Source organism: Eubalaena glacialis, chromosome 10 (assembly GCF_028564815.1).
Source record: "Eubalaena glacialis isolate mEubGla1 chromosome 10, mEubGla1.1.hap2.+ XY, whole genome shotgun sequence".
Lineage (NCBI taxonomy): Eukaryota > Metazoa > Chordata > Mammalia > Artiodactyla > Balaenidae > Eubalaena > Eubalaena glacialis.
The window spans coordinates 82,109,018-82,124,723 of NC_083725.1; the positions used below are offsets into that span (position 1 = coordinate 82,109,018).

The 15,706-nt window shown below is 37.5% G+C and overlaps 1 protein-coding gene across 1 annotated transcript in view; it reads left to right on the top strand.

The window, feature by feature from the left end:
- The first annotated feature begins 748 nt into the window (after positions 1-748).
- The window catches only part of C10H11orf58 (chromosome 10 C11orf58 homolog), a 29,591-nt gene continuing 14,633 nt past the window's right edge, over positions 749-15,706 (top strand). Inside the window, exons 1-2 of the mRNA XM_061201504.1 lie at positions 749-970; positions 5,901-5,984. Coding sequence (XP_061057487.1) covers positions 908-970; positions 5,901-5,984 — 147 coding nt within the window. The 5' untranslated portion in view covers positions 749-907. The remainder of the gene's footprint in view (positions 971-5,900; positions 5,985-15,706) is intronic.

Genomic DNA, 15,706 nt, shown 5'->3' on the forward strand with positions numbered 1-15,706 from the left:
CAAATTTTTTTTAAAGTATCTCTTAAAAAGAAAAGAAAAAGATACAGGGCTTTTTCGCAGAGATGGACTTCACTTTGCTAAGGCCCCCAAAGTACAAAGCCTACATACCAGCAGCGAGGTTGAAGAGGGTCACTCCCACTTCACATAAAGCCGCGTAGAAAGCTTACAGGATTCCCTCATATGAACCCTAGTTACAATAATGGCCAATTAACTGGCATTTAACACCAATATGAACTCATTTCAGTGAGAATGAGAAAGTGGGAAAACGTTTGTCGGGAGTTTTTTAAAAGCTGCCCCACCGATTTAGAAATCACCTACGAGCAATAGAGAACACCACGGGAGAACCGGTAGGAGCCATATTTTTTTCTGAACGGTTTTTGTCTTGCGGTGACTGTACTCGTGAGGATTCAATAAGCCTCAAACATTACCTTTAAACCTAGGTGCTTAACTATAACGAATGCATTTGTCAGTGGGGCAGCGTCTCACAGGAAAATGCGAAAACCCAGCATAAGCCTCTTTCTGCAGCGACGAAGCTTGAGCCCAAAGCTCACCGCCATATCCACCCGCGGAAAAGCTCCCTCCACCAGCCGAGGAAGGCGGAGCTTCGGCGGGCACTCCCGCCACACAGCGCGAGCTGCGCCGCCGGGCTTCCTGGGATTTGTAGTTTTAGTCAACCCTCCATCTCCTTTGTTCAGGCGGTATGTGGTGAACCAGAAAACTACAACTCCCAGAGCGCTCCGGGGTGGAGAGCGCCCGCGGCGGTGACGACAGTGGCGGAGAAGACCCGGAGAGGCTCTGCGTTGTGGAGTGGCGCTGCTTGGGCTGGTGGCAGACTGCAGGCTGCTGGCGACGCGGTTGAGGAGAACGGCGAGTGGGTTCGGCATTTCCCGTTGGGGTCTCCGCAACGATGAGTGCTGCCAGAGAGTCCCATCCGCACGGGGTGAAGCGTTCAGCCTCCCCAGACGACGATGTAAATAACAATGGCGGAGTGGTGGAGGGTTGAGGCCTACTAAAGGCTGGGGTAGGCCGGGAAGGGTCGATGAAGACGGAGGAAGCGCCTGAGGTGACCTGAAGGGGGAGGGCCGAGGGGGAGGACCCAGAAGAATGGGAAATATCCCTTTTTCTTAATTTGAGTTGGAATGTTTGAAGAGGTCCACACGCTAAGAGCCCGGAGGCCTGCGTAGGAAGGGGAATCGAGGAAGGAAATCCTGAATGGTTGAGAAGTGAAAGAGCTTAGTCGAGGGACCATGTTTGCCTGTTCGGGGGCTGATGAAGCTTCTTTATGGGGCCTTTATATTCAGTAGAAACGGCAAGATCCTCTCTGTTTTAGGCTTAAAATGCTCCTGTGATAAAGTCAAGATGTTCATGCAAATTTGGACAGATTTTTCTGGCCGGGATTATTTTTGCAATGTACTATTAAGAGTTAAACTTAACTGTACAATTAAGACTAAACCAAGAAAATATTGAACGGAAAAATGGTACCAGGGGAATAATTTGGTACTGGCGCACCGTGCTGAGGCCTAAGACGTTGAGACGTAGAAGCCCGTTTCGATGTCAAGTACCTCTCTTCCCTCTCCTCCCTCCCCCTACAGTTGCCAGTTTAAATTGCAAAGCATTCATTCCTTAAAGTAAACCATTAAATATTTACTGCTGCGCCAGGTGTTGGGAATTCAAAGATGAATAACTGGTGTTTATCCTAGGCCTTTTGTGTATTTGTACTAGCTCCTAGCGCGGTGTCATGGACGCTGCAGTAACCAGTAAACGTAAAACCAGGTCCTTCATACAATGGATAAATGCCATGGAAACGTTGATGGGGAAATGGGGGGGGGGGCGATGAAGAGAGCATAGTTAAGAGTGATGAAAGGAGGACATCTAGTTTTCTTTAGGTTGTTTAAAGCGCTGTCAATTTCTGAATGTGTAGAGTTTATTTTCTATAGTGCAGTTGAGTGCCTTTCATAATATTTTACTTTGCGAACCATAAAAAGCTCACTGAACACTGTTAGTGCATCAGTTGTAGCAAATGAGATGATGTTAAGACTCATCCTTCTTTGGGTAAGTGGTGGGGTTAGGTCCAGAATAGTAAGGCTCTTTACTGAAATTGATTTTAGCTGTGCAGAAAGATTAGTAATCAGTAAAGATTTGGGGATAAATAGTTATATAGTGAGATTTATTCATTCCCACTGTTCCTCCCTACAACTGGCTTTGAGATCTTTTCTTGTTAATATGGTAGGCCAGTACCTACCAGGAATGTTATCTAGGCTTTTGAGTAACCTGGGTGCCCTTTTAAAAACTATTACATTGTTTTCCACCTGGTATTTAACTGTGACTTGATTGCTAGAATGTCAAGCACCTGTTTTGCTAGAATCAAAGAAATAATATTTTAGTTTGACAGAAAACTTTAGGTCATATTAGGTAATTTAACAAAGTTAAAGGGATTGAGTAATTAAATCTCTACAGCTTTTGATGGGATCAGTTTAAACTAGATGACCTTTAAGACCTTTTCCAATCCTATAAGCATTCCCTTTGAAAGAGGTGGTTACAGTTGCAATTCAAGATTAGGTCCTAGGACCTTCACACATTATCTGAAAAGGATAATGTTGCTAATTCTATATTTTAGTGCAATACAATAGTAACTTGTCCCTTGACAGTGATTTTTTTTTTAGTCAGTTTCTTTAATATTAATTTTATTTTTGTTGGTAATTGGAAGTTATCTTTAAGTGCTGGTGTTTTTAATCTTTTAAGCATAATATATATATATATATTTTAATAGATTTTATTTATTTATTTTTTGGCTACGTTGGGTCTTCCGTTGCTGTGCGCGGGCTTTCTCTAGTTGTGGCGAGCGGGGGCTACTCTTCGTTGCGGTGCAAGGGCTTCTCATTGCAGTGGCTTCTCTTGCTGCAGAGCACAGGCTTTAGGAGCACAGGCTTCAGTAGTTGTGGCTCACGGGCTCTAGAGCGCAGGCTCAGTAGTTGTGGCGCACGGGCTTAGTTGCTCCACAGCATGTGGGATCTTCACAGACCAGGGCTCGAACCCGTGTCCCCTGAATTGGCAGGCGATTTCTTAACCACTGCACCAGCAGGGAAGCCCCAGAATAATACATATTTAAGTTTTTAAAATATATGTCTACGTTTAGAAAATCAACCAGTTGTAGTGTGTAGTTGGTCAACAATTTCTAATGAACCTCTGCATGTAAAAGATAGTCAAAGTTTTCTTTGCCCACTGACCTCACACATTTAATGGGGGTAACAAATCATAGAATCCAGTTGTAGGAAAATGCTGACAATGGTAGAAATAAATTCTAAGAGTTACTACAGTGTGTACTGAGGAGGAGGTAAATTGACTGCTGTTCTATAATAAAGGTATTAAGGATGAAGCCAACTTAAAAATGGTTTCATTGGTTTGATTGGAGGAGAGAATTGAAAGCTATCTTTCAGGAAGTAAGAGGAATGCGGAGGTTAATTTTAGTAACTGGTGGAGAATCTCTAAGAACGTATCAGGCACCCATGTGCTTTTTAGAATGCAGCACTTGAGCAAGGTACTTGCTACTCTATGCCAGGTCCAGGGAACAGTGATTTAGTGAGAATCAGAACTTAAGCTTCACTGGTACTTTGTTTTTTGGTTTTTTGTTTTGTTTTGTTTTAACTATATTGAGCCAGAAACAGTTAAGAACTAACTAGTCTATGAAAAAATATGAACTGTCAGATGGAAAGAAGTAGAGATTTGGAACTTAGGTAGCCAAAATCATGAGAGCATGCCACCAAAAGGAATAACCATAAGTGGGTGTCCAGTATGGTACAAATACTTCAACTCTCATATGCGCAGGAGGGATGGTCATCGTTGTTTGATGTATGTATTATTCTATTAGTCTTTTATGAATAATATTCAGAAGTAAGAATAAAAGGATAGTAAAAACAACTTTATTAGAAATTTTGATATGAACTTAACCATAGCAAACCTAGTTTTCTTGATTTTTCACTATATATATATATATATATATATATATATACCCAAAATGTTTAGCATTCTCTGAATATAGCTAACAGCTTATCAGTTGTCATGTGTGAAACTGAAACATATAATTTCAGATTTCAAATCTGTTTCTAATAGATTTTAGCTTTATTTTAGTTCTTGGATTTGCATCATCAAAATATGATACTTGAAGAATTTTTTTGAAGCGTTTTCATTGCTCATGGTTTTGTGTCAAACGGGGTTTGTCTTCTTTGCTCTGTAATTGCAAAACATTTTCATTTTTAGATTATAAACTCAATTAGAATGATCAATCCAATGAATGTTTTCATTTCTATATTCCTTCTAGTCACCTGCCCTCAGCATTTGTCCACTTACAAACCATATTAAGTAAATTTTGGTGTACAAATATAAAAGATGATATTAAATAGTCACATACCTCTTTAGAAAAACGGGATGGTCCAGGCTATTGTTGCAATATTGCAAAATATTGCAAGATGAAGTTCTTCCTGTTGAATGGCTTTCTAGATGAAAGTACCACATTTTTTTGTCTTTTTTGTCTCTCATTGACTCCCGGGTTGGAGAAAAGTTATCTAGTATTTTATCATCCAAAAACTCATAGTTTAATTGCAGTTAAGTTTGCCATTATCATTAGTTTAGACACTACCTGTCATTTTGCGTTCACCTTGTTATTCGTCTAATAATTGTGAAATGCCTCCTGTCAGTTTTCAGTTTTTTACTCGGTTGTCATTATGAGTAGAAATTAAAATTTTCAACAAAGAGAGCTAGAAGCATACAACAGAGGGGTGATGTCTTGAAAGATGATGCAGCACTTTGGACAACACGATGGGAAAGCTTTTCTACCACTTTTCTATCTTATTATTTTAGTCATTTTTAGCATATTTTGAAATGATTAATGAATTATAATGAAATAATTCTTAAATTTGTTTAAATATATAGGGGGAAAATATCGCTAGGATTTCATAATATATATTAGATTTATAAAAGGGTTCAATAGACCCATTTGATAATTACAAGATAGAATGAGTTTTATTCTATTCTTTTTTAAAAAAATTTAGTAAATTTTCTCTTTGTTCTTTGGAAGACCTTTAAGTAAGAATAAAAGTCCTAACAGGGACTTCCCTGGTGGCACAGTGGTTAAGACTCTGCACTCCCAATGCCCGGGGCCTGGGTTTAATCCCTGGTCAGGGAACTAGATCCCACATGCATGCCACAACTAAGAGTTCGCATGCAGTAGCTAAGGAGGCAGCCTGCCACAACTAAGACCGGGCCCAACCAAATAAATATTTAAAAAAAAAAAAAAAAAGTCCTCACACATCAGTTCTTACAAATAAGGAAACTGTTCAAAAAAGAAACTAAAATTGAGTCCAGTTGACTCTGATATTGTATTGTTCTTTAGAATATCACTATAGCCAGAGTTTTAAGTTCAGTTAGCAGCTGTAGCAGTCTCCTGGGTTCAAAGTATTAGGTACCCTAGGGCCCTGCAAGGCTCTAAGGCAGTAGGTCTCAAAGTGTGGTACCCTACATCAGCAGCATCAGCATCTCTTAAGAATTTGTTAGAAGTGAAATAAATCTTCAAGCCCCACCCCAGATCTGCTAAGTCTGAAACTCTTGAGGTGTAGCTCAGCAGTTTGTGTTTTAACCAGCTCTCCAGGTAATTCTTATAGTATAAACTTTTGAAAACCAGATCTCTGGCTGCAAAAGAACTAAAGGACTTTCCCTTAAGGTAACAGAAAAGGAGTATATTCTAATTTGAATATTATGCATATGCTTAACTTCCTAAGCAAGAGTGAGTCCAGTTTATAGTGAAAACTGACAGGGGGAAAAAGCTTGGGATTTACTGGTAGACTGTAAATTTTTAAATATTTATTACTATGCAAAAAAGATTAATTGGCTAATTTCTTTTCCAGCTTGGATCTAGCAATTGGGAGGCAGCAGACTTAGGTAATGAAGAAAGAAAACAAAAGTTCTTGAGACTTATGGGTGCAGGAAAGGTAAGCATCAGACAGAATACGTTTTTATCTTTTCTGTGAAAATAATGCCCTTTTTTATGTATGTTAAGTGAGAAGGAATGAATACACTTGGATCCCATTTTACTGTTCTGCATGACTACTTTAGGCTTTCGGAAATACAGCTGACCTCACTGAGCTGCTTCTAGGATTCTCAGTGCCACTGGGTGGTAATGTTTAGAGACTGCATAGAGAAAAAATTTGGTTTGAGGAGACTCCCGTGGAAGAAAGAAAACGAGGAAGTTCATGATTTGCCATCTGTTAGCCTGATAATTTGATACAAGGTACTTCTGGGCAGACCATTTGGTAGGTCTTTCATATTTTATAGCTCCTTCCAGCCCTTGAAGTAGTAGCCAAGGGAATAGCCTTTGTCAAAAACTTAATTTTAAAAATGTTCAATATATTTTGAAATCTTTTTCAGTTCGATTAACGTAATAGAAGATATAAAATATAGGTGCGAGGAAACATCACCTGTTGGAAAAAACTCTTGTTCCTAGCAATTAATTTTTACATGCAAATACAGTGATCTCTAAATACTGATTTTTTTTGTAAGCAAGTACATTTATTTTCCTAACACTGTCCCAGTAATATTTCTGCAAACCTGATGTGGAAGAAAAAGGAAAACTTTTTTCTCTTTTAAGCTCTTTAGAAAGAAGTTCTGCCCTTTGTTTTTGTTATTTATATGGGAATGCATTTTACCAACAGCTATTGACTGCTACATGCCAGGCACTGTACTAGGTCCTGGATGGGGGGTCACGTAGATCAGTAACATAAGTTTGGAGCTATCATGTGCTGGAGGAAACTAGATAATAACAATATAGAATTATAATTGCTGTGGAAGAGCTATGCACATAATGCTGTGGAATCAACAGACAAGGGAAGCTCACTCTAGCTTAGCAGCACAAGAAAGCTTCCCAGAAATAGAATTGATCTGAATCTGAGGGGATTAAGAGTTAGCCAGACTAGAACAGTGGATTTGGGCATAGGGAGATATCAGGTAAGATGTTAAGACCTATACAAAGGAAGCATTTGTATAATATCACATTAATCCAGAATTCCCAATAATTTGTGATTTGTCATAGAAAGTAGTCTGAAGTTTCTCTTGGTTCATGCAAATAAAAGATTTTGTTAAGGATATATAAAGTAATAGTTTAAGGGTATGCTCAACCTAGTAGGATCACATTTCTTTAAGTACCTAGGAAGAACACCCTAACATAAAATGTATGAAATTTAGCTACCAGTAGTCAATTATATCTCAATAAAACAGGGTGGGGGTGGGTGGAGAACAGATTGAACAATTAAAAAAAAAAATTGGCTGCCGATAAATGGGCATAGCATATGTTAAATTCTTTGCTAACAAGGGCAAAGATCATAGCTTTGATCTTTTACGTAGGCTGTTTAGATTTATACTGTTTTGTGACCCCAAAGTACATTCCTAATCCTAGCCACTGAGTATTTTATTGGTCACAGGGAGAACCAACTGAGAAAGTATGATAGACCAGTACAATACTATCATCTTAGAATAACTTGATGCCATTATGTATATTCAAATCTTGTTATGAGGTGTCTTCTGCAATCTAAAGGAGCAAACTACTGAATTGTTGATTGGCTTTTGTGCTAATAACATGTAAGGCAATAAGCATTAATGCTTGAACCTTTTCAGGAGTATCATCTTTGGGTATGGAGAATGTGTCATGATTTCACAATAGGGTGATTTGTTATTTACTATATATCTTCACAGATAATTGGTTAAGATTGCTTTGCAAAGTCAAATTTAATCTCACTTTCTCTCAGTTTTAGTGAACAATTTCCCCTTTTTTTCAGTTGGTTTTTTTTTTTTTCTTAATTGAGGTATAACTGATTTACAATGTTGTATTAGTTTCAGGTATACGGCGAAGTGATTCAGTTATGCATATATATAGATAGATAGATATTCTTTTTCAGATTCTTTTCCATTATAGTTCATTACAAGATCTTGAATATAGTTCCCTGTGCTATATAGTAGGATCTTGTTGTTTATCAATTATATATATATATATATATATATATATATATATATAGTAGTTTGTTAACCCAAAGTTCCAAATTTATCCCTCCCACCTCCTTTCCCCTTTGGTAACCATAAGTTTGTTTTCTACGTCTGTAAGTCTGTTTCTGTTTTGTAAATAAGTTCATTTGTATCATAATTTTTAGATTTCACATATAAGTGATATCATAATATTTGTGTCTCTCTGTCTGACTTCACTTAGTATGATACTCTCTAGGTCCATCCATGTTGCTGCAAATGGCATTATTTCATTCTTTTTTATGGCTGAGTAGTATTTCATTATATATATGTGTTTGTGTGTGTGTGTGTGTGTGTGTGTGTATACCACTTCTTCTTTATCCATTCACCTGTTGATGGACATTTAGGTTGCTTCCATGTCTTGGCTGTTGTAAATACTGCTGCTATGAACATTGGGATACATATATCTTTTGGAGTTAGTTTTCTCTAGATATATGCCCAGAAGTGGGATTGCTGGATCATGAGGTAACTCTACTTTTAGTTTTTTAAGGAACATCCATACTGTTCTCCATAGTGGCCACACCAATTTACATTCACACCAACAGCATGGGAGGGATCCTTTTTCTCCACACCCCCCCTCCAGCATTTATTATTTGTAGACTTTTTGATGATGACCATTCTGATCAGTGTGAGGTGATACCTCCTTGTAGTTTTGATTTGCATTTCTCTAGTAATTAGTGATGTTGAGCATTGTTTCATGTGCCTGTTGGCCATCTATTTGTCTTCTTTGGAGAAATGTCTATTTAGGTCTTCTGCTCGTATGTTAATTGGGTTGGGTTGTTTTTGTTTGTTTTGTTTTGGGTATTGAGCTATATGAACTATTTGTATATTTTGGAAATTAATGCCTTGTTGGTTGCATCATTTGCAAATATTTTCTCCCATTCCATAGGTTGTCTTTTCATTTTGCTTATGGTTTACTTTGCTCTGCAAAAGCTTTTAAGTTCAGTTAGGTTCCATTTGTTTATTTTTGTTTTATTTCCATTACTCTAGGAGACGAATCCAAAAAAATAATGCTGCAATTTGTGTCAAAGAGTGTTTGGCCTGTGTTTTCCTCTAGGAGTTTTGTAGTGTATGGTCTTACATTTATGTCTTTAATGCATTTTGAGTTTATATTTGTATATGGTGATAGAGGATGTCCTAATTTCATTCTTATGCATGTAGTTGTCCAGTTTTCCAAGCACCACTTCTTGAAATTAGTGGTTTTTTCTCCATTGTATATTCTTGCCTCTTTTATCATAGATTAATTGACCATAAGTGCATGGGATTATTTCTGGGCTTTCTATCCCGTTCCATTGATCTCTGTCTGTTTTTGTGCCAGTACCATACAGTTTTGATTACTGTAGCTTTGTAGTGTAGCCTGAAGTCAGAGAGTGTGATTCCTCCAGCTCTGTTCTTAAAATTGTTTTGGCTATTTGAGGCCATACAAATTTTAAAATTATTTGTTCTAGTTCTGTGAAAAATGACTGGTGATTTCATAGGGATTGCATTGAATCTGTAGATGGCCTTGGGAAGTATAGTCACTTTAACAATACACTTCCACTTCAAGAACACAGTGTATCTTTCCATCTGTTTGTGTCATTTTTAGTTTCTTCTATTAGCATCTTATAGTTTTCACAGTACAGTTCTTTTGCCACCTTAGGTAGGTTTATTCCTAGGTATTTTATTCTTTCTGATGTGATGGTAAATGGGATTGTTTCTTTAATTTCTCTTTCTCATATTTCATTGTTAGTGTATAGAAATGCAACCAATTTCTGTATATTAATTTTGTATCCTGCAACTTTACCCAATTCATTGATGAGCTCTAGTAGTTTTCTGGTGGCATCTTTAGGATTTTCTATGTATAGTGTCATGTCATCTGCAAACAGTGACAGTTTTACTTCTTCCTTTCCAATTTGGATTTCTTTTATTTCTTTTTCTTGTCTGATTGCTGTGCCTAGGATTTCCAATACTATGCTGAATAAAAGTGGCAAGAGTGGGCAACTTTGTCTTGTTCCTGATCTTAGAGGGAATGGTTTCAGCTTTTCACCATTAAATATGATGTTAGCTGTGGGTTTGTCATATATGGCCTTTATTATGTTGAGGTAGGTTCCCTCTATGCCCACTTTCTGGAGAGTTTTTATCATAAATGGATGTTGAATTTCATCAAAAGCTTTTTCAGCATTTATTGAGATTGTCAACTGATAAAAATGCACAATCTAGAAGTTGAGAATTATGTTTTATTTGGCGGATTTTCTGAGGACTTAAGCCTAGAAGACAGCCTCTCAGATTGCTCTGAGGGACTGCTCCGAAGAGGTAAGGGAGGAACCAGGATGTATAGGAGTTTTGCAATAAAAACCGGATAGTTGGAACATCAAAAGATTACTGTTAATTAAAGAAACTGTTAAGGGAAACCAGACATGTCAAGTTAATGAATTTAACACTTTTCTACATGTAGGAAGATGCAAGACTGGACTCATTGAAATCATTCCTTTGATTTGCACCTTAACTGTCTAGGGCCAGTATCCTTCTTTTCTCCATTCTGAATCCCCACAGGGTGCACGGTTGGGGGTAGCTGCAGTGGCTGCTGGTTTGATGGCTGCAACATCCTTTGTTTACTGATAGGGCAGCATTTTTCATTCACAGTGCTTCCCCTTGATCATAAATTCAACCAACGTTTGGGAGGCATTTCATGACCAATTTTGTCCCACAGTGCTAGGAAGGCTCATTCCTAGATCGGGCAAAGATTCTGTTGATAGGCCACTCAGATTTTTGGATTAGGACCTGTTAATAATCTAAAATTCTCTGGGTCACCTATCTTACTAGTCTGCTATGATCTAGAAAATGTTTTCTCTTGTTGCTTCTTTCCATACCGAGAGTTGCACTGTTACAGTTATCCTGTGTAGAGTTTTTTATATACATATATATATATTTGCGTGTGTGTGTGTGTATATGATCAACTGTTTCAAGACCTTTAGCCATCATTAATTTTTTTGGAGACCTGGTTACACATTGGGTAAGAGACAATCTTATAAACTAGACAGGATAATTAATATAGTCAGTAACATTAATAAGGTCATAGTACAGCAGAGAGAGACACAGAGCGTAAACAATTCAGAAACAAAGAGAACAAATTAAAACAATGATTAATGGATAACTAATAACCTGCTGTATAAAAAAATAAATAAAATTTAAACAAAAGACAGTGATTAGTATAACTAGTTGTAATCTGGTCACAGTAAACCATCAAGTCCATAGGAGAGCCAGGTGGAGAAGCCAAATATGGAAGGATCATATTTGTTTATAAAAGAATACTTGATCAACTTGTAGGTCATAGCATAATAGAGGAAAAGTTTTTCTGGAAAACAAAGAGGAAAAGCCAATAAATATATTTCCCCGAAAAAGTCATAAAGTTATATAAATCATATTTATAAATTCATTCAGTCCCATGTAATTCCTGTTGATTTGGATGAAGTAGTCAGGTTTTACATTAGAGTTTTGTCATTTCTTACAACATGACATTTCTTGTCATACCAGTTCAGTGGTATGATCTAAAAGTTATCAGAAACTTACATTTGTTAAAAAGTCCTTTTTATGAATCTTCTTGAAGATCTTCCTTTTAAAAAAGCATCAGAATAAAACAATGACTATTTATAAATGACAGGACTTAAAATGGCATGGTTAAAGATCTGATTACAATGCAGTTGACAAGGAACTTGGATATTTCAATAATAACTAGAATTATGATTGATAACATTATACCAGGGTATCTCAGATTTTAGTAATTTCATATAAATTTTGGAATATCTGTATTAATGACATTATGCATACAATATAACATAAGGTTCATCACTAGTTACTTGGCAGTGCTTTGCAAGTATTGGGTTGGCCCAAAAGTTCGTTCGGTTTTTCCATAGGCTGTCTCTAGTAGCGCTTAGTTGTCTTTAACTTCATTCGAAACAGTTTTGTTAGATTGTATTGTGACAGTTGTCATATCAGTGTGCATTTTAGAAAAACACTTTATCAAAACTGGTGAATTTTTGTGTAGCCATTTTAATATTGAAGATGGAAGAAAAAAAGCAACAATTTCGGCATATTATGCTTTATTATTTCAAGAAAGGTAGAAACGCAACTAAAATGCAAAAAAAGATTTGTGCAGTATATGGAGAAGGTACTGTGACTGATTGAATGTGTCAAAAGTGGTTTGCAAAGTTTTGTGCTGGAGATTTCTCGCTGTATGATGCTCCATGGTCAGGTAGACCATTTGAAGTTGACAGCAAACAAATCAAGACATTAATTGAGAACAGTCAGCGTTACACCACATGGAAGATAGCCTACATAGTCAGAATATCCAAATCAAGCGCTAAAAAATCATTTGCACCAGTTTGGTTATGTTCATCGGTTTGATGTTTGGGTTCCTCATAAGTTAAGTGAAAAAAACCTTCTTGACCGTATTTCCGCATGCGATTATCTGCTGAAACCTAACAAAAATGTTCTGTTTTTAAAACAAATTGTGACGGGTAATGAAAAGTGTATACTGTACAATAATGTGAAACGGAAGAGATCATGGGGCAAGCGAAATGAACCACCATCAATCACACCAAAGGCCAGGCTTCATCCAAAGAAGGTGATGTTGTGTATATGGTGGGATTGGAAGGGAGTCCTCTATTATGATCTCCTTCCAGAAAACCAAATGATTAATTCCAAAAAGTACTTCTCCCAGTTAGACCAGCTGAAAGCAGCACTCGACAAAAAGCATCTGGAATTAGTCAACAGAAAATGCATAATCTTCCATCAGGATAACGCAAGGCTGCGTGTTTCTTTGATGACCAGGCAAAAACTGTTACAGCTTGGCTGGGACATTCTGATTCATCTGCCATATTCACCAGACATGGCACCTTTGGATTTCCATTTATTTCGGTCTTTACAAAATTCTCTTAATGGAAAGAATTTCAGTTTTCTGGAAGACTGTAAAAGGCACCTGGAACAGTTCTTTGCTCAAAAAGATAAAAAGTTTTAGGAAGATGGAATTATGAAGTTGCCTGAAAAATGGCAGAAGGTAGTGGAACAAAACAGTGAATACATTGTTCAGTAAAGTTCTTGGTGGGACTTCCCTGGTGGTCCAGTGGCTAAGACTCCACACTCCCAATGCAGGGGACCCAGGTTCAATCCCTGGTCAGGGAACTAGATCCCACATGCCCCAACTAAGAGTTCGCATGCTGCAGCTAAAGATCCCGCATGCCACAACTAAAGATCCTGTGTGCCACAACTAAGACCCAACGCGGCCAAATAAATATTTGTTTATTTATTTATTTATTTTTGGCTGCGTTGGATCTTTGTCGCTGCACGCGGGCTTTCTCTAGTTGCGGTGAGGAGGGCCACTCTTTGTTGCGGTGCACAGGCTTCTCATTGCAGTGGCTTCTCTTGTTGCGGAGCACGGGCTCTAGGTGCATGGGCTTCAGTAGTTGTTGCTCGTGGGCTCTAGAGTGCAGGCTCAGTAGTTGTGGTGCACAGGCTTAGTTGCTCCGCGACATGTGGGATCTTCCTGGACCAGGGCTCGAACCCGTGTCCCCTGCATTGGCAGGTGGACTCTTAACCACTGTGCCACCAGGGAAACCCCTAAATATTTTTTTTTAAATAAATAAAGTTCTTGGTGAAAATGAAAAATGTGGTCTTTTGTTTTTACTTTAAAACCGAATGAACTTTTTGGCCAAACGAATAACTTATCATACCAGACAAGCTAATTAGTTTGACATTGCTCTCTGAGGTGTCTTGGTTCCTTTGAAGCATCCCAGAGTTAGCTGGAGGTCAAAAACTTTAGAATTTGATATTTGGGAAGTTTGTCAAAAATATCAACACTTGGTCAAATGGGATCATATGTCACTGTGAAATAATACTTAACCACAGTGACAAAAGATTTCAAAAGCAAATATAGATCACTTAAAGGCAAAGAAACTCACACAATCAGTTGTCAAAAGCAGTGTTCTAAGAAACCTTTGTTTTTTCAACAGACGAACCAAATCCAGTCGTGTACCAGCCTACTTTTAATAACAAAATCCATTTACGTTATTAAATTCATTCTGAGTTTAGTCAGTACTGACCGTGTACAAAATTCTTTTCTCAGGGTTCCTTTTCCACAATCCTTCCATCGCTTTCTATATCCGTATTATTTTGTCTCTTACTTTTCTCATCTAGAAACAACTAGCTCTAGGACAAAATTATTTTCTTTTCCCTTAACAAAATGCATAAACTTTCATCTCAATTCTGCTAACTTTTACACCTTTGATGTTAGTTTCTCTTAGGACCCAATCAACAAGTCTTGGTATTACAAGGAGTCCTAGAAGCTTTTCTTTCTTTTATTCTCTGACCATTTTATCTATTTTGTATAAAAGGCTCTGGGGTCCCCAGTGAGGGGTTGAGCCAACTGACTCAGGCCATTTTGTCAACTTGATTAATTGGCCTAATTGTTGCCCCAAGTAATTGTTGGTCAGGTACCTCAGTGTAATTTTCTTCCACCATTTAAATATATATATTTTAAACAGGGGTAAATAGAGCAGACTTGCTTGGGGTCCTTTAATATTGGGGACCAATACAATGGAGGGGGGGTTCCATTTGGCCCATTGAACCGTAGGTAATATTGTATCAAAACGTTTTGTTTAATCCCATTAAAATTCATTTTATTTATCCCATTTTAAAATAATCATTTATCTTAAGATTTCTTTATCCATTTGGGATAAGTTCCTTTAAAAGGTTTACGTTGTGGGGAAAGTCTCTAGACTTTCCGTTTAGTTTTTTCTCTTATTTTTCTGTTAATCAACCTAATTAATATTAATTATTCTAATGTTTTTATTAGCATCTGTAAGATCCATTGAGGGGAAGCAGAAACCGCAATAAGGTTTCCCAAACCAGTTTTTTTGGTTTGTTTTAAACTAAGGGAGTTCTTAGGTTAACCATTATATATTTTTTTCCCACCTTTAATTTTTTTTTCCCCATAGATATCAATAAAACACCTGTTTATAATGAGAGTTCTCTAAAAATTTACCAATTTAGAAGTTTCTCCAATTTAAAGGTTCTGTCATCTGGCCATTAATGAGATATATGTTAATAGTGACTTAAACCAGTAGGATGCAAGAGGCTTCCCCACAGGAGAGTGTGAAGGATGCGACTTAAACAGATCCAGAAAGTTTACTCCCAAAAATAGTCTAAGAAAGTAAAGGCCCTCACTAAACAGGCTGACGCAGTGCAGGTTAAGATGGCAAAAATTCAGACAAAAGCCTGCTCAGAATCTCAGTCTATTCGATTGGCTGCTAAATGTACACCATATATGTACCTTTTGGATGACAGAGACCAAGTGCTCAAAACACACACACACACACACACACACACACACACACACAGCCTGAAGATCAGATAAAACATTTACATCTCAAAGACACAGGAGGAGGAATGCAAGTTACCCCTTGAAGGGCTTTTGTTTTTTTAACATCAGAATTCTGAAAATATGTTTTTATCAAGCCAACTTTTTCTAACATAGCTACATATACAATACAAGAGCTCCATTTAAGGGCAAGATTTCCTTTATTTACTTGCAGGTATGAGCTCTGTACGTACATGAATCTGGCTGGAGTGTTAGTTGGAGGTTGGCTTTCTGACACCCCTCATTTCT